The sequence below is a fragment of the Bombus vosnesenskii genome, unplaced genomic scaffold (genome assembly GCF_011952255.1).
Source record: "Bombus vosnesenskii isolate JDL3184/JDL3185 unplaced genomic scaffold, Bvos_JDL3184-5_v1.1 scf7180000013272, whole genome shotgun sequence".
Taxonomy (NCBI): domain Eukaryota; kingdom Metazoa; phylum Arthropoda; class Insecta; order Hymenoptera; family Apidae; genus Bombus; species Bombus vosnesenskii.
In genome coordinates this window covers 6,334,843-6,357,999 of record NW_022882930.1, presented here as the reverse complement: position 1 = coordinate 6,357,999, position 23,157 = coordinate 6,334,843, and the positions used below count along the sequence as shown (strand labels likewise).

General features: G+C 36.4%; 1 protein-coding gene and 1 long non-coding RNA gene across 4 annotated transcripts in view; one reads left to right on the top strand and one right to left on the bottom strand.

Moving 5' to 3' along the window:
• The window catches only part of LOC117231153 (UNC93-like protein), a 57,176-nt gene that overhangs the window by 7,410 nt on the left and 26,609 nt on the right, over positions 1-23,157 (top strand). For all 3 annotated transcript variants that reach the window (XM_033489287.1, XM_033489289.1, XM_033489288.1), the window contains exons 2-3: positions 7,746-8,476; positions 14,167-14,383. In XM_033489287.1, coding sequence (XP_033345178.1) covers positions 7,762-8,476; positions 14,167-14,383 — 932 coding nt within the window. In that variant the 5' untranslated portion in view covers positions 7,746-7,761. The remainder of the gene's footprint in view (positions 1-7,745; positions 8,477-14,166; positions 14,384-23,157) is intronic.
• LOC117231156 lies at positions 8,742-11,037 on the bottom strand. Its single transcript, XR_004492907.1, has 2 exons — positions 10,590-11,037; positions 8,742-9,892 (listed from the first exon to the last, which is right to left on the bottom strand). It is a non-coding gene; the product is annotated as an uncharacterized LOC117231156 (long non-coding RNA).

The following is a 23,157-nucleotide window of genomic DNA, read 5'->3' as shown; positions in this document are numbered from 1 at the left end:
TTATGATATGGAGATCCGGTAATTCGCACTACTTTTTCACCATCATTTCCTATTCCTTCTTTTATTTTCGCTGTAATCATCGGATGTTTTGCTCGAGTCACTCAATGTAGGCGGAATCACACAGAAATATTTATTTTCAAACGTGAGAATTAGACTGCGAATATTTTCTTTTTTTTTTTTTATTAAGCATTTGAAATCTCGATAGGGGTTTATTTCACCTTACGTATGGCGTGTGTCTTCAATTTGCAAATAGACTGCGGGTATTTATGCAGATTCATATTTTTATGAAGATAATTAAGAGAAACACAACCCGGGTAGAAAATCGTTTTACGTGATAAGTATTAAAAGGGGTACTTCACTTTTGATACTTTATATAGCACTGGAGGATGTGTGACGCGGGTTATGCGCATTTCTGTACCTTCAAATTTACGCATAAAAGTATGTGCTTAAAAGTCCGTACTCTAATAATAATCATTTGAATTGACGATGAATACATTTATCGTGAGTAATAGGCAATTTTTCGATCATTAGCCAATCTACCTTTCAATTTACATATTTTCCCGCAAATATCGTCGATTATAAATTTCTGACTTGGAAGATTTATAACTTTAGTTCAATTGCACGAATCTGTTTCTCAATATGAAAATCTTATCGCGAATATCATACGAGCTTCAGGCTTTTTTTTTATCGTAAAGTACAAAAATTTATGCAAACGTCTTTCAATTAGTATCATCGATCCTAAAAATATAGCGAATTATAACTGTTTGTACCGAAGGTGCGAGATATCCTGCGGTTTTTAAGTTGCGCGACAAAGTTATAGCCTTTTTTTAAGTTGTAAATGAACCCGTTTTTCGATTTGGCAAATTTAAGGCACGCTCGAAATACGCGCGACTATACGTGAATATTGTCGCGAGTGTCTCGCGCACATAATCTTGTTGATATCGTATGCGTGTTCATTTATTCGAATGCGTCGATAAAAACTGCGTTCAGTGAGAAACGAATTTGCATACTCCTTCAGGAATGCGGTACACGCAGGATGCTATTCAGATAAACATTTTTCAACGTGCAAGGGTTCGCTTCTCCAAATTTTTCGCGTCTACGGCAACCCGAGAATTCGTTTATATTTATTTAAAAGGTGGTAAAATACGTATTCAATTAATGATCGAGATTACTGACATTCGTATATATCGTCTTAATTAGATAAGACTACGTATTTAGATTAACTTTGCACGAATCGTACACCTGCGTTTATAAGGTGTATGCATGACGAAATAAGAAATTGGATTCTCAAAATTCTTTTAGCGTATTTATGCATGTGTGCAATGAAATACAAGTATTGGCATAGATTATCTTTTCTTGTAAGATTCTTCGTAAATTTGTAAAAGATCATGATCTTTTATTTAGTTCCTTTTTTTCTTTTTTTTTTTCCTGAATATGAATTCAACTAGGTCTGAGGATTGTAAATTGAAGAACGATTTTAAAATTATTAAATCCAACGTTTCATTTCTCACTACTCTAATATCCACAAACGATGATTGTAAGAATCTGCGATATTTTTAGTTTTACAACACCAAACAAGATAAAACAATATGCGTTTTTCCAGTGACTTTTCACGACCACAGGTTGACTTTATCGTCAGCCATTCGCGCATTCTTATCCGAGGAAAGGTTTCGAACGTGAATTATATTGTTTAAACGCAACAATAACAACGCACAGCCGGGGTTCTTGCATCATTCGGGTCAACTTTATCCGTATTTACAATGGCGCATACGGGTGATCACGTACTGTTGCAAAACAAAAGCGGGAATTTTCGAAAACAGTATTTTCCTCGCAAGAAAATCATTCCATTTAGATATTAACACATTCGTCTTGTTAATCTCCCTACGTTCTTCGATTCATTTTTAATCTGTAATTAAGATTTTCTTTCAAAAAGGTTCTTGTTCAACAATTTCGGAAGTTTCTCGTTCCAATCTATTAGCGATATCTCTTTTAAAACATCGGTCGTCTTTTTGTTTGCTGAAAAGAGAACAAGATTGAGCCATAAAAAATCAGGGACTATAGTCGAATTAAACTCGCATCATTTATACGATAGTAAATGACAGCAAGTGTTCATTGATTGATGACTATTAAAATCGCTCGAACGAGCCATCATTGAGAAATAGCGTGAAAAGGGTTGCGAAAATAAAAAAGAAAAAGAAATTTGACCGTTTAAAAATCAAGGTGAGCTTTGTGCTAGAGAACTCAAGTGCCGGGTTTTTTTTTCTTTCCTTATTTCCTATGAGACACGCAAAAAGTCATGACAAGAACATTTGTCGAGAAAGATTACACACTTTGAATAAGGTAACGAGTAAGATTAGGTACAAAGTATCAGGATAACTGTACGTCTTTAACAGATACAGTTGACATGTTTTGTAACACACGGTCTTTCGCAACTGATTTGCTTTATCCCTCTGATTAATTTAATTACATTATACTTCATAGGTTTTTTTTTATCCATCCACGGCCGTGTTCTTTTCAACTTTTTATCAGCTTCTCTGTCATTCTTCCACTTTTATATCTTCTGCATCGTACTTCATAGTAGAAATCAAGGCTCTCCTGCACAGTAATTGGTTAAGTAATAATATTAGTGAATTGACAAGTTACAAATAGTAGCTTAGTAGCTTTTATTTCACAGTTCTCCTGGTAGTGTATCTTTCTTGACGAATAAGGTTGAAATATCAGGAACACGATCAACCGACTTTACATCGTAGAAATTAGACATTTTAACTATTTTTAACACGTGCGACGATGTCTGAAATGATGTAAGAGCAATAAAATATCCAGTTTTTAACAACGCGATGAAAAGATAAACAACCGAGAAGAAGAAGAAGAAGAAGAAGAAGGAGCAGGTTTAAGAAACGAGATATGTCTGCCGAGAAAAGAAAACGCGGGGAAATTTTGAATGCCGGCCAAGCAATTTATCGAACCTTGACCTCGTCGTGGTACAAGTTCGCACTCCAATTAATTTCAAAGTCTACGCACGCCTCTCTCTCTCTTAAGCTATCTTTATATGCTGGAAGTTGATAACACTTTGTTACGTCCTATACATGCGTAATGCAATCCAAGTCTGCAGAAGATTCGTTTTACGATCATCATTAGCATCAGCTGGTTTTCCAGCCGGTTAATTATAAAAAAATCAAGATACGGGAAATTAGCTTATTTTACTGCGACTTCTGGGAATGCGTTTAGACGCAACTTTTTATACAACAGAATAAAAAGGAAGCTCGTCCGTCGAGGTATTAAAACCCAGTGTAGAACTTGGATTAGCAGCGGGACAACTTCTGCTTTCCCAATCAGCCGGATTTATCGAAAAGGATGCCGATTAATTCGACGTTTTATAGAAATCGTCTTTAAATAACTCTTTCTTTTTTTCCTTCTTCTTTTTTCTTCCTCTCACTTCTGTATGATCGATGATCGAAAGCGACGTTCTAAAATCCCACGGTCTAGGATCCTTCTACGTATTCCTCTTTGTATGTAATTCTTGTGTTATCTTCGAAGAAGAAAGTACCGTACATAATCGACAGTAAGTATTCGTATATGTATCCTTTACACTTATGGGAACAATCCTAAGAGACTCTAGGTTATTCGGTTTATTCGCTCGAAAGTATCCACATGTTTGCTTATGTTTGACAGGATATAATTTAATTTCCATATTATGCTTCGAAGATATTAATATTCTATTATTATGATAATGAAATACTATTATCATCTACAAAAATGTAGTAAGTTATGTAATAAATTATACAATTTTTTAACGAGGTTTGCGACAACACGTTCCAGGAAGCACACACTATCTACGTAGCCTCCTTGTACAGATCGGACGAAAAAAAATTTGCCTAAACTTATAGATCATGATTAATTCATGCAATAATATTTGAAACCAGTAGATACATCGGGGAATCACATTCCAAATTCTAATACATATCATCGGGTTTTAAACAAATGATTGAAGTTTGTTATTTGCCCATTGCACAAGAAGATGACAAGTATTGATAAGAGCCAGAAAATCAACAAAATTATCGTACGTTTCTGGCGTAATCTTCATTTGTATTAAATATCAGTAAGAGTCCTAATGCTCATGGTCAATAACGTATGTTCGTGTACGCTCGTCGTTAATATACGAAATTTATAGGTTGCATAGGGAAATACGATCGTAAGTGTCAATAAGTTCTATTCTTAGTGCCGCGTCCATTTGTTTGCAAGAAGAAGAAATGGTACAACAAGATTGGTACAAGATTCGCGGTTAAAGCAGAGTTGAAGGTCGTTGGAAACTGGTTAGGGTGGGTATTCTGCTTTCGTGGTACTACACTTTAGTGGCCGAATCGTGTTCAAGTAAGTCAGGGTCATACAAACCGTGTTTCTGTGCTACCGATATAAAAGTGGGAATTCAGTTATGTGTATTTACCACACGTACCACGACGCTTAATTACGCATACCGAATTACCGATTTTTTTACGAGTATAAGTATATTCTTTGACGTGATGTGTAAACGCCACGTGGCGCCTCCTTGCTTTCGGAAGGAATTGTAGTTTCTCTTTGGGAATTCACATTGATTTTTAATCGTGTTTGCTGCGTTTATAGAATTTTTTTACAGTGAAATTGTCTTAAACGTTTTATTATCGAAATTAATAAAATCTATTAAAAATCTTTGCTATTAATTACAAATGCATATATAGCGCGTTAAACGTAAATATGCAAATAACGATAATATTCTAATAAAAGTAAATTAATCTTATTAAAATTTGATTTAATAGAACAAGGTACAAAGGTATTTCAATTTTTCGATCTCTTCGCTTTGCATCATTTTCATTGATTTAATTACGTTATATAACCATAGTAAAAAGATTTATAGGAATGATCCATACTTTATTGAAATTTGTCAAGTTGATCAGAGGCAGCCGTCAATCGAATAAAATAAATACTCTAATTAAAAAATTTATATTTTCCATTAATCTAAATCATATTTACTGATAATAATATAGAACCTTACATGATAATTATTGCAACTTTAATTCACAAAATATTCCCATCTTCTAATGTATCTGTCGCACGATAACCGCGCGTTTCAGCAAAAAACAATTCTCATATGTTTTCTCTTTGGAACATGTTTTCTCGAAGGACGAAACGAAGAATTCTCGTATCGCGCGCTCGCTTGGTACGGCGGTATTCTTGTTATGCAACAGAAAGATTAGTTATGTCTTTTCGTCTTGCTTTTCCGTGGCTTTGTCTTTCGCTGAAGAATGAAAAAAAGGAGGAAGAAAAAGAAAAGAACGTTCCCGATTGGAAAGGAACGCGAGCCTCGCGTTTTATCCGCGTTTTACTCGTCTGATACAAGGAAACGCGACCTTTCGAAATGGCGGGAAAGGTTTTTGCTATAGTTGACAGGTTTTCCGTCGTTTATTAATACGTACGATAGCCTTCTGCGAACGTTGCGTTGATCTTGATGAACGATCACAATGAAACCAAGGTTTATTTATTCTTCTATATGTTCCCGCGCGTGGATTATCGCGATTCTATTGCTTTAAAATTTTTCAGATTTTGCATATTATTAACATCGCCTTTGCATGAATATATCAGGCGAAGACGAGTATATACGATTTATTGAAGTAGTTTTTTTTTGAAGCTTTAAGTATAATTTACGATTCAAATGATTTAAAACAAGATACATTAATGTAGGATAACCTTGATTAAAGAGAGTAAATCTTGAAAGTATCTGGAAATAGAAGTACGCTTCATTAATATAAAATAGCAGGGGATATGTTTTCTACGAAAATATAAATTTGCACGAAGATCCACAGCTTAATTATAATATTTGACAAGCGAAACAAAACTACATTTGGGTTCCAATTCTCTAACCGTCTGCATAAAGACATTCCCAAGCAATTTATTATATTTACATAATGTTTCTATATACATAATATGACACAATCCTTCTCAGAAAATCTCTCAATGATATTCATCTTTTAACATTAAAATTAGCTTTTTATCTTGCTTGATTTTTAATTGGAATGAATATTTGTAATTAGTTGGATAATCCATTGGGTCATAGATGGCCATACCAATCCGAGTAATATGCTAGGAAAAATTCGAGAATGACCCAAAGAATCTTGGCTTGATCAATCTCACTCTCGATCCTCTCTATTCCTGCTTGCCTAATTCAAATTCATTGCGGCAACTGTTTAAAGCATGTACATCATATAGCCAACGATATCGTGCTTAAAAAGTCGTCAGAGCTGTGTGCCATTATTTGTAATGGTCACGCACGATCATCGAATATTCCGCTCCAACCGCGAGTGAAATTGCTCTTTAAGCTTCTGGAGGTTTCCATCGGTATCACTTGGTCGTAAACAAGCGGGGTCGTGGAACGTTTTCTGGCGCGGAAGAAAGTAAGCAAGTTTGAGAAACGCTGCGAATGAAACGAAGATTTGGCGTAAGTGGGGGGCAGACAGGGCGCAGAAAGAGTTAGCGAACGAGGTGAAGGTATTGCGAGCGCCGGTTAATTGCGATGCACGCCGTGCGACACGTGTCACAGCATTGTGCGGCCGGTCACGCATTCCCATCGATTACATCGACGACAAACGAATTTACAAGCGCAACTGGAACGTGATTCGCGAACGGCTTCAATAAGGCCTTTCCAAATGGAAAAAAGGATAAGAGAGAGGAGAGAGAGAGAGAGAGAGAGAGGGAGGGAGAGAACGAAGGGAAAAGAGGAGGAAAAAGGAAAGGATTCCCTTTAAACTGCACGATCCGTGACGAGGTCTTCGCACGCCCCTTCATACCAATGAACGGCCCGTTATAAATCGCTTTTACAGAAATACGCGATGTTGCACGCGCGCCACCGTCCATAACTATCAGCTCGTAATATACGAGGCGTTCGTTCTGCGCCTCCAATATCTTGTCTTCTTCAGATGCTTTTCTTAGATATATAACATTGGTTGAAATATTTCTCTCGATAAATCTTGGCATTTTGGATTTTATTCCTACGGTTGTCCCGAAGGAGTATCTTATGGTCGTGTTGAAAGGGAAAGGAATCTTTTCTTTTTTTCAAGGAGGGTCTGTTTCTTTGAAAATGTTAGGCAGGGAATGGTAAACATTTGAAGAATCGAACACAGTATTATTTCACAGTGATATCGAACTTTGAAGTAGTTTTTGTTTTTTGATAAATCCACACGTACATTCAATTTTTGGAAATGTACGAATATACAGAGTACACTAAATATATGCAAAATAGTAAAAATATAATAGAGTAAATCCGATGTATCAATAATACTCACCAAACTATCATATTGTACAATCAACCGATACAAATGTCAATATTACATGTAAACATCAATACTATAAATCGTCAACATGTAAATTTATCTTCGTCTAAAAAACTGCTTACTCATCAGTCTGTTACGTAATCATCTTCATCTTGTCTCTCAAATGTAAGAATCTATCTCTGTCAAATCGGATATACCAAAGTATGTTAGTATAACGAATTAAAAGAACACAGTCTGATACAACTAATACAAACGTTAAATAATTAAATATATTTAATAATAAATTACACATAAATTCATCTTCGTCCAACAGTTGTTCCCTCACCAATCTTATACAATCAACATTTTTCCTCTTCTTTCTCCGATATAAAAATCTCTTTTTATCAAATTAGAATCTATCCCAGACGAAATATATTAACGATCGATTAATCAATAATGTTACAGGTAGCAAACACGTAGAATGGTAGCCTCACAACACGACGGTACCAGAAGTGTTGGTGGCGGTGGCGGTGGAGACGGCGGAGGTGGCGGTGGCGATGAAACCGTGTACACGGTGACCGTGAGTGGTGTCGGTTACAGGAACGAGGGTTACAAGGACGATGGTACCGATGGTATACCTCCTGAGCCGCAGAAACCACCGCAATTATCGTCCACGGACGACGATACCCAGTCCAGAAAGTTCAAGCTCTCCCGCGGCGAGAAATGGCGGATCTTAAAGAACATTAGCACCGTATCCGTGGCATTTATGGTGCAGTTCACCGCGTTTCAAGGCACAGCGAATCTACAATCGTCTATCAATGCCAGTGATGGTTTAGGCACCGTGTCCCTATCAGCGATTTACGCGGCTTTGGTATTATCATGCATCTTCGTGCCAACCTTCGTTATCAAAAGGCTCACCGTGAAATGGACGTTATGCGTATCGATGCTGTGCTACGCACCGTACATCGGCTCCCAGTTCTATCCAAAATTTTATACCTTGGTACCGGCTGGCGTGCTTCTTGGTTTGGGTGCCGCACCCATGTGGGCTGCCAAAGCCACCTATCTCACGCAGGTCGGTGGCGTCTACGCGAAACTCACCGATCAGCCGGTTGACGCCATCGTCGTCAGGTTTTTCGGGTTCTTCTTCCTTGCCTGGCAGACTGCTGAACTCTGGGGAAACCTCGTGTCGTCGCTTGGTAAGTGGTGGCCTTATTTATTTTTACTTTTTTTCTTGTTTTCATTTCTCTTTGGTTAAATATGTATTGTGCTGTTTTATTCTGAAACCTTGGAGCTCAAGCAATTTTTTATTCTTTCGTTGTTAAGTTTTGCTTTTTTCTTTTTTTTTTTTTGTTTAAATATAATGTTGTTTAATTTAAAGCTCAGGGAAAATTTTGGAAGCTTGGAAATTTTCTATTCGACTCGTATTTAGAAGAGTATTGCGTAGAAATTCGAATTTTCGGCTATTTGACCCGCGTTAAATTTGTTGTAGGAATTTTTTTTTGTTTGACTTGCGTCAAGCTTATATGGAAGATGTAGAAATCTTTTTTATTTGTCTTATATTACGTAGAAGTACATGTATGTAAAAAATGGAAAGAAAGGAGGATGTTTGAAGGATTTCAGTTTTTTCTTCTGGATAACATTGAATGAACTCATGGTGAGAGGTTAATGTAGCGAAGTCTATCGTTCTCAATGTCGTTTATCATTACTATAATCAACATTAACATACTCAATAACGATAGTCAGTGATCGAATCTCAATAAAATAATAATTGTTATTTAAGAATTTATCTAAAACAAAGTCGTATAAAAGGCAGCTTATTGAAATGAAATTTCCTATCCTTATTAACGATCAACATCGAACGATCTTTATTATAATCGTTAATATCATATTCTTATTAACGATCGATATAACGAATATCTGCCATAGATAAATCTATAAAAATTACTTTGAAAGCCCGGCTCGCACATCGATTAGCATATTAGAGAAATTTGATGCAAAGCTAATGGTGCAAAATGAGGACGATAAGTCGAATAGAACGGAATTACGTAGTCAATAGGTGTTTTAAAACCTGAATTATCTTTGAGTAGTAACTCATAGCAAAATTGTTAGACTGCGTTAAAGCATATACATTCACCGAAGCAGTAACATAAGGAAATCCAGTAGAAAACATACCACGAGCTACCCATCAATACTATAAATCAGCTCTAATTAACGGTACCGTTAGGTTAAACAGAGTCTTCCTCATCGAATATGCACGAACTTCATCCGGCTCAAAATTCCCTCGAACGTTTACCGAATGACCTATCCAAGATAAAAAGAAGAAAACCAGAAAACGAATATCTCGAATTACAGATACCTTCGTTCTACTTCTACTCATTCACGGTATAAATTAATCTTCTCTGATACATGCCCAAAAGTTCCTTTCTGAGAAGCATTTAAAATGCAAATTGTTGATGCCCATCTGATTCGAAGACCTTCGAACTCGTCGAAGTCGTTTCGAATGAACGATTCTTAGAGAAGATCGTCAAGGCCACGCGAAATCGGTGTCAATATTATTTTGTCCCTCATAAATTTGGTAATCATTCGACTCTTCTTTCTCTATCTTCCCGTATCTGCCAACATACGAAATTTACCTGTCGCTGCTGATACCTAATTATTATCTACTATGTCTGAACAGATGGCCTCATCAAGTGCGAAACACTCGTGAGATCACGCTTGCTTCGTAAACAACGCACGATTGCGACACACGTAAATACACTCCTATTCATAAGTATCAGGTTATTGAGAAAATTCGTGAAATTAGCGAAAGCGAACCCAATGACGATCAATGTTACATGAACGCGGCTTTTTATTTGCAATTGTTTTCAATCAGTTTCCATTACTAAATCCTATATTTTAAACTTGTGACCGTGAAAGGGAATGCCAAGGATTCGTTCGTTACTCTTTTCGTCACTATTTCTTTCATTCATGTTCTTACGAACTGTACGTTCGTAGTAATCGTTGTATATATTCTACTAAAAAAAATTTGACAAATATAATCTAGACACTCGTGTCTAGTTACAGAGTTAATGAAATTTCCAAATATTTCGTATAACACACACGATATATAAGACGCACGTACAAGTTTTCCATGACAAGTATTCAAATACTTTCGTGAGCCACTGCAACTCTTCGTAAGCGTTCTAATACTTATGAAACAGGAATGTACGATAGGAATGTACAGTATACAAAACACGCATGGTGTGTGTAGCAGCAATAACGCGTGCGTAGTCAGACTTGTCGGGCCAAATATTCGGTCCTTTCCCTTACTGGCTGACTAGTTGCCTGGCTGGTCGGTTAGTTTACTGGCTGGCTGGTCGATAGGTTGGCGCGAGATCGACGACACGACAACTCTCGCGCTTGCTGCTAACTGCTAACGTTCTCCATGGACACACTCGGGTTTCGAGCGGTTCTGACTGACAACATCGAGAGACTCGCCGAGAAAGATAGGAACGTTCGAGGAACAGCGATGGAGAACGCTTTGCACGCGGGAAGAAACAAGATTTATCCGGTATAAACCCGTGATAGTCGGTTTCCGTACCACCTCGTACGCATTCCCTGATACTTGGGCGGCGGTAGCGCGCGATTTAACTGTTTTCTATGATTCGAACCGTTCGATCGAGCGATCGGCTCTTCCTCTCCGGCGGGCAACGGCACTTCCGTTTACTCCGCTTAGCTCTGCACGCGCGACCCGCTCCTGCCTTCGCGGCAGATACGTTTCAGGTAAACAAACGGTGGTTCACTTGACCTTTCTTCTCTTTTTTCCGTTCCATTTTTTCCTTTCTCCTCTTTTGATATTTATTTTTTATTTACATAAGATCGCTCGACCTTTTCAAGGTTTCGCATGTACATGTGTATTATTATCGACAAAGTTGTAACGATCTTTTTTTCCTGTTTAATGTATAAGACACAATAGAACGTCATTTATCTAGCATCACGTGTCATCTATCTCTAATCGATATTTCTATACGCTGTCCTTTTATTTTCCGTTCGATTAATAAAAGTTTATATATAGATCAGAGTATTCAGTTTTCAAGAGATCATTTAATTCTTAACCGTTGCTATCTGTTAACCTTCATAGCCACAATGTTAAGAAGCAATTGGATAGCGTAAATTAATCGATGCAGAAAATTGCAAATTAAATGTTAATGCAACGTTGGCCCTTGACGGGTTGAATGATAATTGAATCGACACGACGTATACGTGAGTAGCAGCGAATACGTTGAACGAACACTAAATAACATCTCTTTCTACTAAGTGGTATTCAGATAAATGGAGTTCTATTGTAATTGAATGGAATGAGGAGGGGATTACGTGTTGACGGCCTTGAGTGGACGATTGATTTCGAACGAACTATAGGCGCGCCTCGTTGCTGAAACCTGTTTTCATCCAGTTTCTTCCGATATCTTTGAGACTGTTTGGAGAGTATGCGCTGTTGAAAATGTACTCCGTGGATCGTGGTATTTCGCGATAGGAACATAGGAACTCTCGATTGCTTGATTTTGCTAGCAGGTATGTTCTGCAACATAGTATATAAACACTAGAGTAGAGTGAAACCTGTACTTCGAAGCATGATAGACACGTGCACGATAATCGAAACGCGATGAACATATCCGTGAAACAATGTGTAACCGGACAAAAAGCAAGACAGTGACTCATTCTATTGCGAGTACATAATTCTTTATAAACACACGTTCCTTAATTACGTTTAATTTATGTGTTCTGATGGTTTACGTTCAATCAGAAACTATTACTTGTATTCTGATCGTCGTGCATTAACGGAATGCCTTTGATGAAGATGTATACAAGTACATATTTACAGCCTCTCATCGTTACGTTGTTCATAGGTTCATTTCTCAGGTTCTCCGGAAAATTAATCGAAACACTTCAACGACGCTACATTTCCCTAATGTCTTAATGTATTTCCCCGTACAAACTACACTTTAGTCGTTGAATGTTTCTACTGGAAGATGCGAGGTATGTCAACGTGGAATCCAAAATGTATCTCTTTTGGAGTAAAGGGCATTAGGTCGAATGCAAATGTAAAAGAGATTATCTGGAAATAGGTTAATTATAGAAACGCAAGAGAAAATATAATATTATACCGTAATTAGGGGCTATCGCTAATATAAGAAGATACCATAGAGATTTCGCTTTCTTCTTTATGCTAAAATACGTTTGATATATCTGCCTTTGATTTAGATATAATAATTATTCCACAATTCACGAATCGATATACTATGTTATATATGTATCTATAATTATAAATATTAATCCATTTGTTTTATTTATTCATTTTTTCACCATAAATGCGTTATATACATTTTCCATTTTTCATTTTTTATTGTTACGATTTAACTCCTCTGAGTCACAAATCAAGAGGTGAAGTTACATTTTGATTACTACGTTGATTAAGTATTTTCTATTCTCCTGGATGGATACTAGTGCATATATTTAGGAAAGGATTGTTTGAATCTTCTTGCCATTTAGTATTTCATCCTAATAGTACCCATACATTTTTTCAAATTTACTTGGCTCTGGCTCAACAACTCGAACATTACACACCTGGCACACGTCTACAAATCTCCATAAATACGTACAAATACTCTCGATCTCTGTATTCGTCGCTCAAGTAACCGAGAAAATTAGTGTAACATTTAAATGGCAGCGCTCTTTAAATTTGTGAACTTTGTTCGCCAAGAAAATTGCATTCCAACAACGTATACATACACGGGCCTGCACACACGTCACAGTTGAATATATTACAAGTTGATAAGTAGGACTTGCGGACAATCGGAAACGAAGGTGGGAGACATTGTAAACATACTATGATATTATCAACGACGCTCCGGTGAAAGTTCCTGTCGTTCGCCGTCCGATGACCGCGTACATGGATTGGCCAATGTAAATTCCAGAATATGTGGATACGTTTCGCTCTAATGTCGTATAATCGCCGCTTAACACGATATTTGCATGTTCGATGAGCGAGGTTGATCGTGATACAAACTAGCGAAGAAAATGCTGGACTTTTTCTGCTATTAACTTCGACATGGTAGAACTCGTACAATTTGTTTCTATGTTTGTTGAATGACTTCGTTGAAACTTTTCGATTATTCTTTAACCTTTTTGTTCTTATCACAGCACTCGTATCTTGTTCAATTTTTTTATCTGCCTTGGAGAATATATGTATATGACACGGGTCGTTAATAGATTGTAATCAGATGCATAAATAGTTGCATACATATCATTCGATTGTCTTGCAAAGTTGAACAGGATCTTGATAAGTTGTTGGGAGATTTATGTTTGAAGAGATAAGATACATTTTGCTTAAGGTCCCATTCCTTTGCTTATGTTTCTCAAGGAATTCTATGTGACGTACCTGGCATTTAATATTTGTCAAATATTTAGTCGACCAACTGTGTGCGTTAGATTTTTACAAGATGACAAAATTACAGATAAATAAACAAAGGAGAGAAATAGTTATGTACATGAATAAGAAACTTGAAATATAATCCTCGATAGTATACGGAATTCTCGAGAACAGTTTAAGAAAAGTACGAATACTTCCAAGCATGAATAACGAAATAATTATAAAACTATTCGAGTTTCTAGAAAAAGACGCAAAAGAAGAAAATAGTTGGACAAATAAAGAACATAAAATATAATTATATCTTTCCTTGTGATATATACATATTGTATACATAGATATTCATTTAGTCCATCATTTGTTCTCCAGATCTGCTCAAATCATTGCTCCCCAATCAAACTTTATTATTATTTTCAGCGACATTATTGCATCTATATCTCTTTCTCTAATCAAAACTTCTCTATTTGTTTGAATTTCAAGTACTCACCGGAGAAGAGTTCGGCGGTGGCGGGAACCGTACCACGAATTGGAACAAAATCAAGTTCTGTGGAGCAGACTTCTGCGTCCTCGGGAACGGAGCCCACGAGACTCTGGATCGTCCTCCAGAATCTGAGATCTACGAAATTTCTGCGATTTATCTAACTTGTGTAATCATCGCCGTGATCATCGTCGCCCTGTTCGTCGATCCTCTGTCGAGGTGAGTATCCACGTGGTCGTACACGCGCCATTGATCCAAAAGGCATCATAACGCAACTTTCCATTCTCTATGTGTCGACCTTTAATTTTTTACCTTTGCTTCGACTGGAAATTAATATGGGATATATAAAAAAAATATCGGCTGTCACTCATAGTAAGTCGTAATAATAAATTTATCATCTCTATTCGAACATTCTGTTCCATACACAAGAAGCAAATATGAAATAAGAAATTCTTCAGGGTAATAATGATAATGTTGAAAAATTGCATTCGCGTTATTTATCATTGATAATTCAAAGCTGAATGACTCAAGTGCAATAGGTAGCCTCGCTCATTATGCGGTATGTACAGTAGCTCGCGAAAGTATTCGCATTTATTGAAATAATCTATGAATACATTGTTTGTATTATGTACGAAACATTTTCAAACTTCATTAAGATTATAAAGAGTTTGACTATCGTCGTTGTATTGGTAAATTTTGCAACGAATCAGAAAAACGTACGTATTCAGTACAAGTGTATATTTCGCAGAGATCACAAAAGTATTTAAACAGTCAGTTATATTATTAAGTTTCAATATTCAGTGGACCATCGATAAATTAAATGTTTAAAACAGTTCTCATGTTGTATGTTAATCTTTTTATTAATATATATGCTTGCAGTAAATATTTTGTAATTTTTCTACACCTTTCCAGATTGGTTTCAAATTTCACCAATATAATCTTAACAGTCTTGTCTTATTACGGTGTCGATAAAATTTGAAAATGTTTCACGTAACGCGTACAATACAGGCTACAATGAAATTTTTCTATGACGGAGTATTCAAGTATACTTTTGCGAGCCATTGTACACTTTTTTCACGGTCGTTACGATTGGCGATTTATTGGTTAGTGTGAATCAACGATTCAGTATGACGAAATATAAATACAGGCACGAGTTTGAAAAATCATGTACTAATTATTTGTAATTAGTAACCACACGACTCGGTTCGAGTTTAACACGTGTATGTTTCATTCCTTTTGCTTCGATAGTCGATAAATTACTATTTACCGTATGTTTTATGATTTCTAAGAATATCGAAGAATTATTTTCTAGTTATTACATCAACTAACAACGTATCCATCCCTTGCTAGATCTTCTTGCCTTAAAACTTGTTATAATTATAAGACTTTTATTATGCAAAGCGTTCAACGATTTTTACACGTGTGGCATCAGAAAGAATTACTTTCTATGCATTTATAATCGATCCTCAACTCTTTAAGGATGTAGGAATATATATTTTGCATTTAAATTAGAAGTTCGATAAGGCTCGTAATCCTCCAGGGCTATAAGCTGTGTCGTCTTCGAACTACCATATATGAGTTTAGACGCATATAACAGCTTCTTAAAATCACGTGTGGGACTCAAAGCAAATTATACGTCGCGATACTGATAATACCCTCCGTTTAAAAGATTTCATTAGGTATGTGTATATCCATGGCGAACTTGAACAGTGAACAATGTCAAGACATAATCGCATTTGAGAAAACTGGCTGCCGGATCGGTTTTGTCTTAACGTCAATATTTGATATCCGTGAATCAGGCTTCATGAAATCCTCTTTATCATTTAACACGAGCTAGGCTTACGTTTATTGTTGAGAAAACACTTGAAGCTTCTGCAAGGCTAGCACACCTTGAGTATTACTTCAAGTTAAACAAATATCGACTCGCCTCTAAGATGGATGATTAACGAAATAACCGGTGAAACTCTGTATTTTTCCGTTTCCGTTGTTCGATGTCGTTGCTCGTATCCTCAATTCAGTTTCGAACGATACTGTACGATTTTGTACTCTTTCAATGTGAAAAAAAAAATAATGAAAAAAGAATGGTTTAAAAAATTGATGAAATAGCTAACACTATGGTGATCTCTATTTTTATTTCGTAAAAACGTAGTTTCAAGTTCTCGAAGAATTATTGAGGTATCGCCGGAGAAAAATTATTATCGGACGAGACAAGCCTTTAACGATGCTTGCACTAGTTTCATAAATAAACGTTATAAGTCTTTAAAAAATTTAGATTACGTTTTCGCTTATTCTTAGAATTCACGGTAGTTTACGTAAAATGTACCGATAACAGTACAAATTCGAATTGAAGTATGCATTCGAGGATTTATCAGAAATTAGGACGTCAAATTAATCTAATAATGTACGATGCACGTGCATACACACACACACACACACACACATATAGACACTTATATTCTTGTGCTCGAAGGCATAGTCAGTTGGAATTCAACGGCACTTTACGTTTACCTGGATTATACAGACACTTTGCACGCGTATTGCAAATTATAAGATAAGAGCTCAGTTTCTGACATCTTCGTTTATCAAGCGATTAGAAGTTTAAAGTGACAATGAGATACACAGGGTGAAAATGGTACGTAGCTTCGACGTTGAAAAGAATTTTAATTTCACTATACTCGACAAATTTTTATTTATCCTCTTCTTTTTGTCCCATTTAGTACATCAACTTTAAGTGGCTCTAATTCAAGAGACCATTCAATATTCGACTGAAAGAATAGACAAGCTTCGTGTAATTTACACACAGCAAATGTTATTGAACTCTTGTTATTTAACAAAAAAATTGTCACCGTCCATGAGTCATTGCCACGACTCATGGCTGCTTGTCTTTCGGATAAGCATAATACGAAACGTAAATAGACAGGGAACAACTGGAACGATAAAGTCGATCATGCACGATCAATGACGTACGTAGAACATTAAACGATTAAATTATCCGAAAACAGTTTTTTATCGCGATTTATCCTAGAGAAAGATATCTTTATCTAAGACGTTCAGCAAGTTGTTCCACGTTGTGGACACAAGACGAAATTTATTTTCCCTTAATTAACATTTAATATTTACTCGTATAATTTAAATCGATGTTTGAGTGCTGAGGTAGCGTTCAGTGCCTATAGATACAATAATCGACTACAATTAATTTTATTTTATGTTTGTTTCGCATTTTTCTCTTTCTTCCCTTGCAAATGCCTCGAGGAAACTGTAAAACAAAAATACATGTACTGACTCACGAAATTATTTGGACGCTTAGCGTAGAAAACTTCTACGTATGTACAATCATGATAGTCAAGTATCATTGTAGTACTAATAACATTTGAAAATGTGTTATATAACACGTACAATATTTGGTAAAAGTTGTCTACGGTATGTGTTTTGCCTCAGCCACCGCATGTATTTTTATATTTCTTTCAAAGAACATGTTTCTCCACGTGATATGAACAACGACGTCAATCAATAACGACATCGAGTTGTAATTATTAATTTATGTCGAGCCTTGAATGAGATTATGAAACGTACTACGAACTGAATGGACGAGTGCAGAAACCTCGTGGTTTTAACAAACTCGTATAAATCACTGTATTTCGACTGCTAATTTTATTTTCTGCATCGTGACTAATACTTCGTTACACCTGTGATATAATTATAAATTCCAAACTAAACCAAAAAAAGAAGCGAAGTCTTTGTTTCCGTTGGTCTGTGCAGTGAATTGAAATTTTTTAGACTTTTTTTTCCCTGCACACGTATCGTAGCATCTGCATTTAAATTGCAACCTTCAGACTGAAGAAAAAGAAGGAAAACAAGATAGTTGACGTCCTATTGATCCATCCACCGCCACCTTTCCGATTTTATTCAACATCACCACATCCGTCGAAGCTTCGATCGTTTGGAATTTGTCAATTTTATGAAAATTACCTAGCCAGCATTACCTATTTTCAATTTTCTAATGAATTTTGTAAATGATCCTTTTGTTTAACAACAGCGATAAACCAAATAGCCGTAACATAATTCACTTTATCTGACGTAATGTAAATATTATGGAAATTTCGATAGATAAAAAGCGCGGAGTATCGAGCGCTATATATTTTTATTTATTACGATGATTATCGGAATACGTAAACTTTGTTCGTTGCACGGCCTCGCCAATAATTTGGAAGAAAATCGTGTAAACGCTCAGGGTGTCATTGTTTAAGAAAGTCGCTGAGAAAACGAAACGTCACGAATTGGTTTCTAACCAGGATGTAGGTTAACGAAGTTGCTACGCTAGAAATCAATGTCAAAACCGTTTCACTTGCACGGATTCGCTCGGATAAAAAGAAGAAAAAAGAGGGGAGAGAAAAAGTGACAGTTACGTAGAAAAAGAAACGTAGGCGGGTACCTGATTAAATATGAAATCATTCTTCCGTGGCGGGCAATAATAACAGTGGTATCTGTATAAGAGAAGAAGACTGAAAGTCAAGAGCATTGGCGTTTCGAAGAAATGAATTCGCGCGGATCCATATGGCTGAGAACACTATCGACATAGTGGAATGGGGAAAAGAGCAAAAGAAAAAAAGCTTCGGCGCCGAAATAAATTAAAAGAAAGAAAAGACAAAAAAGAGAGCTTGGTGTTTCGATCGAATAGATGATGGAAGCATGATGATGCGGTCGGATACTCCCCTGGAAGTTTGCCTACGGCCAAATAAATTACACATATCGTTTCGACAGGCAGGTGTCAACGAAAAAGTGCTTCATGGTTTTGAGATACACGCCTCTTCGTTAAAACGGCCGACGTTTTATTTTATTATACAGGAAAAAATTCCGCATATTTTACTTTTTTCTCTTTCCTTGTCTTTAATCTGTCAAATTTAAACACATACGTAATATGTACCTTATACATATATATATATATCTTAACGTAATTTCGCTTCGAGTTTTTCTTTTCCTCTTTGTGGGATAACTTTTTTTTCATCGGTTCGAACGATTGACCATTCTTTTATACGGGATGATTTATCTGTTAATTCGATCGTCATGCCTTCTTTTAAGATTGTTTTTCCGGTACAACTTTTTACAGGATAATTTTTCTCCCTATATCAAATTGATCCCAGGATTATTTTTTTCTCTACAGGACGAGTCTTTTTATTCGATAAGATTGCTCGAAAATTATGTTTCTCTCGTTAGAAAATTTTCCTATTCGATAGAATTATTCGAAAATTGATTAACATCTCATGTTATTCGTTCGATGAAGACAATCGGGAATTATTCTTTTTCCCTGTAACATTGTTTTCCTCGTACGGTAGACTCGACCAAAAATTACCTTCGTAAGATAATTTATGCCGCTCGATGGAATCGATCGAAAACGAAATCCTCGTTCGGATGCGACAATGCATGTTTATCAATGGCCACGAATGTTGATTACGAGTCTCGTGGTTGAATCGAGTTTCCAGAAGCTTCCGGTTGCGGGACGCTTCTTGAAAACTCGCCCACATAACGGAAGAGAAAAAAAAGAGCGAGAAAAAAGACAGTAATGTTTTTTTCCAGGAGTATTACGAAACGCGCACCTTAATAAGCGTGTATCGCGCGAGATCCGTGCAAGATCCCCTCCCCTTCTCCCATTCAGAATCGCTATAAACATTGCTCTGCTCATGATTACAAAATAGCGTACATCCGACGCAGGATGCATCGAAGCACGGCGGTTACACAACCACCCGCCGCAATTTGTACTTATTAAAACCCGATAAATTTCTGGCTGTTGCCAGCATTGAAGTCTCTGCATGCGAGGGTACATCTATACACGCTATAGTGCGTGCATTGTGTACTGGCAGACCTAAATTCAAGAAAATGCCTCGAATTAAAATGACATGGAAATGTAAACGATTCGAATCTAAGGAAAATTAAAAACAGAACGTTTTTTCGCGCGATGATCGTAGGGAGGAAGATAGTAGGGAGGAAACGCGATGAATTATACCTCTATGATTTATTTTATCTTTATGGTTTAAAAATTCACTATAATGACGTCTGCGTGTGTCGGTGATTACGAAAGTGATACATGTCATACGCGTATTTCTCGTTGCGTGATATTTAAAGTTTTGCGATTCGTGCATGCACTGAAATTTTGCTTAACGACGGCAACAACAAACTCAATCCGGCGGTTCTATTTCTACTTCTTTGCTAAGATGATATTTCTCGTATTGATTATCGTAATGTACGTAGATGTGACGCAAAATAAGCGATAATCTTGTTTTTTCTGATTCTTGACTTAGGCCATTTTCATAATCTCCGGTACGTACAGTGGTCCCATAATAGCTAAATTGCTTTTTATTTGATTCAGTTGATTAAATATCTGTTCTTGCTATCTATCAATTTTTGAATATTTTATGATCGATTAACTGTCACAATGTTATTTATTCTATTGGTTTTATACGACACTTGTTGGATTTATTACGTAGTTCTCTAATATAATATGTCTTTGCATATAGCACGTCGAATTGATTTACGTTACGTTAGAATTACTTTCTGTTAACCATCAAACGATATAAAAATCGGAAAATCGACAAATATAGATTCGTTATGCTCGTTCCTTGTCCCCGTATCTTCTTTTGTACACTTTTTCAAAGCGGAATACTTAAGTAGAATTGTTTTGAAGACACTGGATATTTTAAAAGATAGACGATTGCGCTTGTATAAATTACTCTGGAACATTCTCGACTTTAAATGTAAGTGGCATACGTTTATTAAAAACACGCTTTTAGAAAAAAGAATTACATACAGTTATAAAAAGGCACTGCGAAACGCGAGAGCATGAAAGTAAAGAAATTTCTTCAGGACGATTTCTACTCAACGTTGTAATTATACAACGTTCCTTGACACGCTTGTACATTTATTTACTCGGTTGCCATACCTTATTCGTATCTCTTCGAAGAGGAAAAAACGTATAAGACGAGCCGTAAAAAGAAAAAGAAAGTGAACGGTATTTTTTGATTACGTAAATAAATTTCACCGTAAAATAGATGACGAAAATGTTGTCTTCTTCGATCAAAACACGATCGATTAGAGCTATGAATATGTTCGTAAACATCCAGAGAATCTAATGTAATACCTGACACCTCTAAATGTTCAAATATACTTTAATCATCGATGTGGTATATTCGTCAACAAGCATTGCTTAATCTATAGCTAATATTGACAATATTGATACAACAAAAACTCAAATATATATCCATACATATGTATGTAGATATTCGTTTTCGTCATACATTCTTGCACGAAAGAATGAATAATATAATATGATACGATAACTAGCATTCGCAAGAATATTACATACGATAATATTATCTCTTATTGTCATATGGTATGAATTACGTATATATTATTATACAAAAGTACAGTGATACATTTTAAAATTGTGACAACACGCCTTGTGAGATAGTGAATTTAAGACCCTACGAGCTACGAAGATAAACAATAATTATTAAGAAGCTTGTTTTTTAGCAATTTACCATGAAGAGTATATTAAAAAAAAATAGGGATTAATTTATAATTTATTTTTCATCGATTAGATTTTCCCTAAAATAATGAATATTTTGTATAATCCTTCATTCTCTTGACATCAAAGGTTCCATTTTTATCAAATAACTCGATTACCTCACTTCGCACTATCTGCCATCTCTATTTTCGTTATCTTAAGCTATTTGTTTTTGTTTCTTCCTGTCTTATTTTCGGCAGTTCATTTTATACGTGCTTTGTAACAACTAACTTACCATTCTACTTATCAACGAAACTTCATACAACTTACGAGTCAAGAAAAATGACAAACAATTAACATCGTGAAACAAATATCCGAAGATTCATACGATGCGTAACACGTTGCAAAGATATAACGCGATCACTTGCCAGTATGAAATCATTATGCTAAATTCCACAAGACATTTGCACGGTACTGTACTTGTTACCAAAATATAAATCCCGTTACTCCCGTCATTTCTCGTGTACTTACATTGTGGCGCCAACGACTCGGCCCAGTACAGCGACCGAATAGCTTCCGGCAAGTGATCGAGTCATATAAGCGAGCCGGCCGACCTGTCGGAGATTTGTCATTTCGAGCATCGGTGATCTCAGGATTCGTGACTTCGTGACCAGCAAACCGTCTCGAGCCGAGATTTACAGGCTACACAGAATTTTTCCCGATCATCCGATGTCGTCATTTGCATTTCAATCACGCGCTGTCCGTAGACACAGGGCAATATTATTTGTATCTTTTCATAACAGTACATACTACCTCGTCCACCAAGGACGTCTGCCCTCTTATCCGGACGTTGGCAACGTTCTAATGATATACCGACGCTAAAAATATTAATAGCCGCGCACGCGGGAATGCTGATTTTCTATTGGCGTTGGTGACGCTTCATCATCGATACACCAACGTGCGTGTCGTTTTAAACATTTGCATATGCATGGGGTCTGTACCGTTTTCATTGATAATTAATGCGTCTGGCCTTCCAACTCTTTAGATCCAAGCGATATCTTCCCATGGTAAGTGCGAAGAACGGTGACGACATTTCTATCGCTTCATCTACAGTTTACCAGTCGCTGGGAGAATCTGACGCGTGATCTAAACGTGTCAACAAAAAATGAATTATCGCGGGTCGTTCTCACAATCTACGTGAATGAAATGGAGGATTCGTTAAGAGGAGGGAAAAAGTGGGCATTAGCGCGGTTTAGGTTTAGATTCGCGCGGTGGCAGTTTTTTATTGTAATCAACGGTAGTCTTCACGGTTGACCCCGAAGAGCAATTTTAAGGTAGACTTTTACAGGAGATCTTAAAGGTGAATAGGAAAAGGTATATTTTTGACGCGTAGAGAATTTTATCTTTTCATGGAACTTGGGCATTGCGTGGAAACAGGAAGATTAGAAGTTATAGTTGCGAGTCTTGTTCAAATAATACATCTATTTATCGCTAT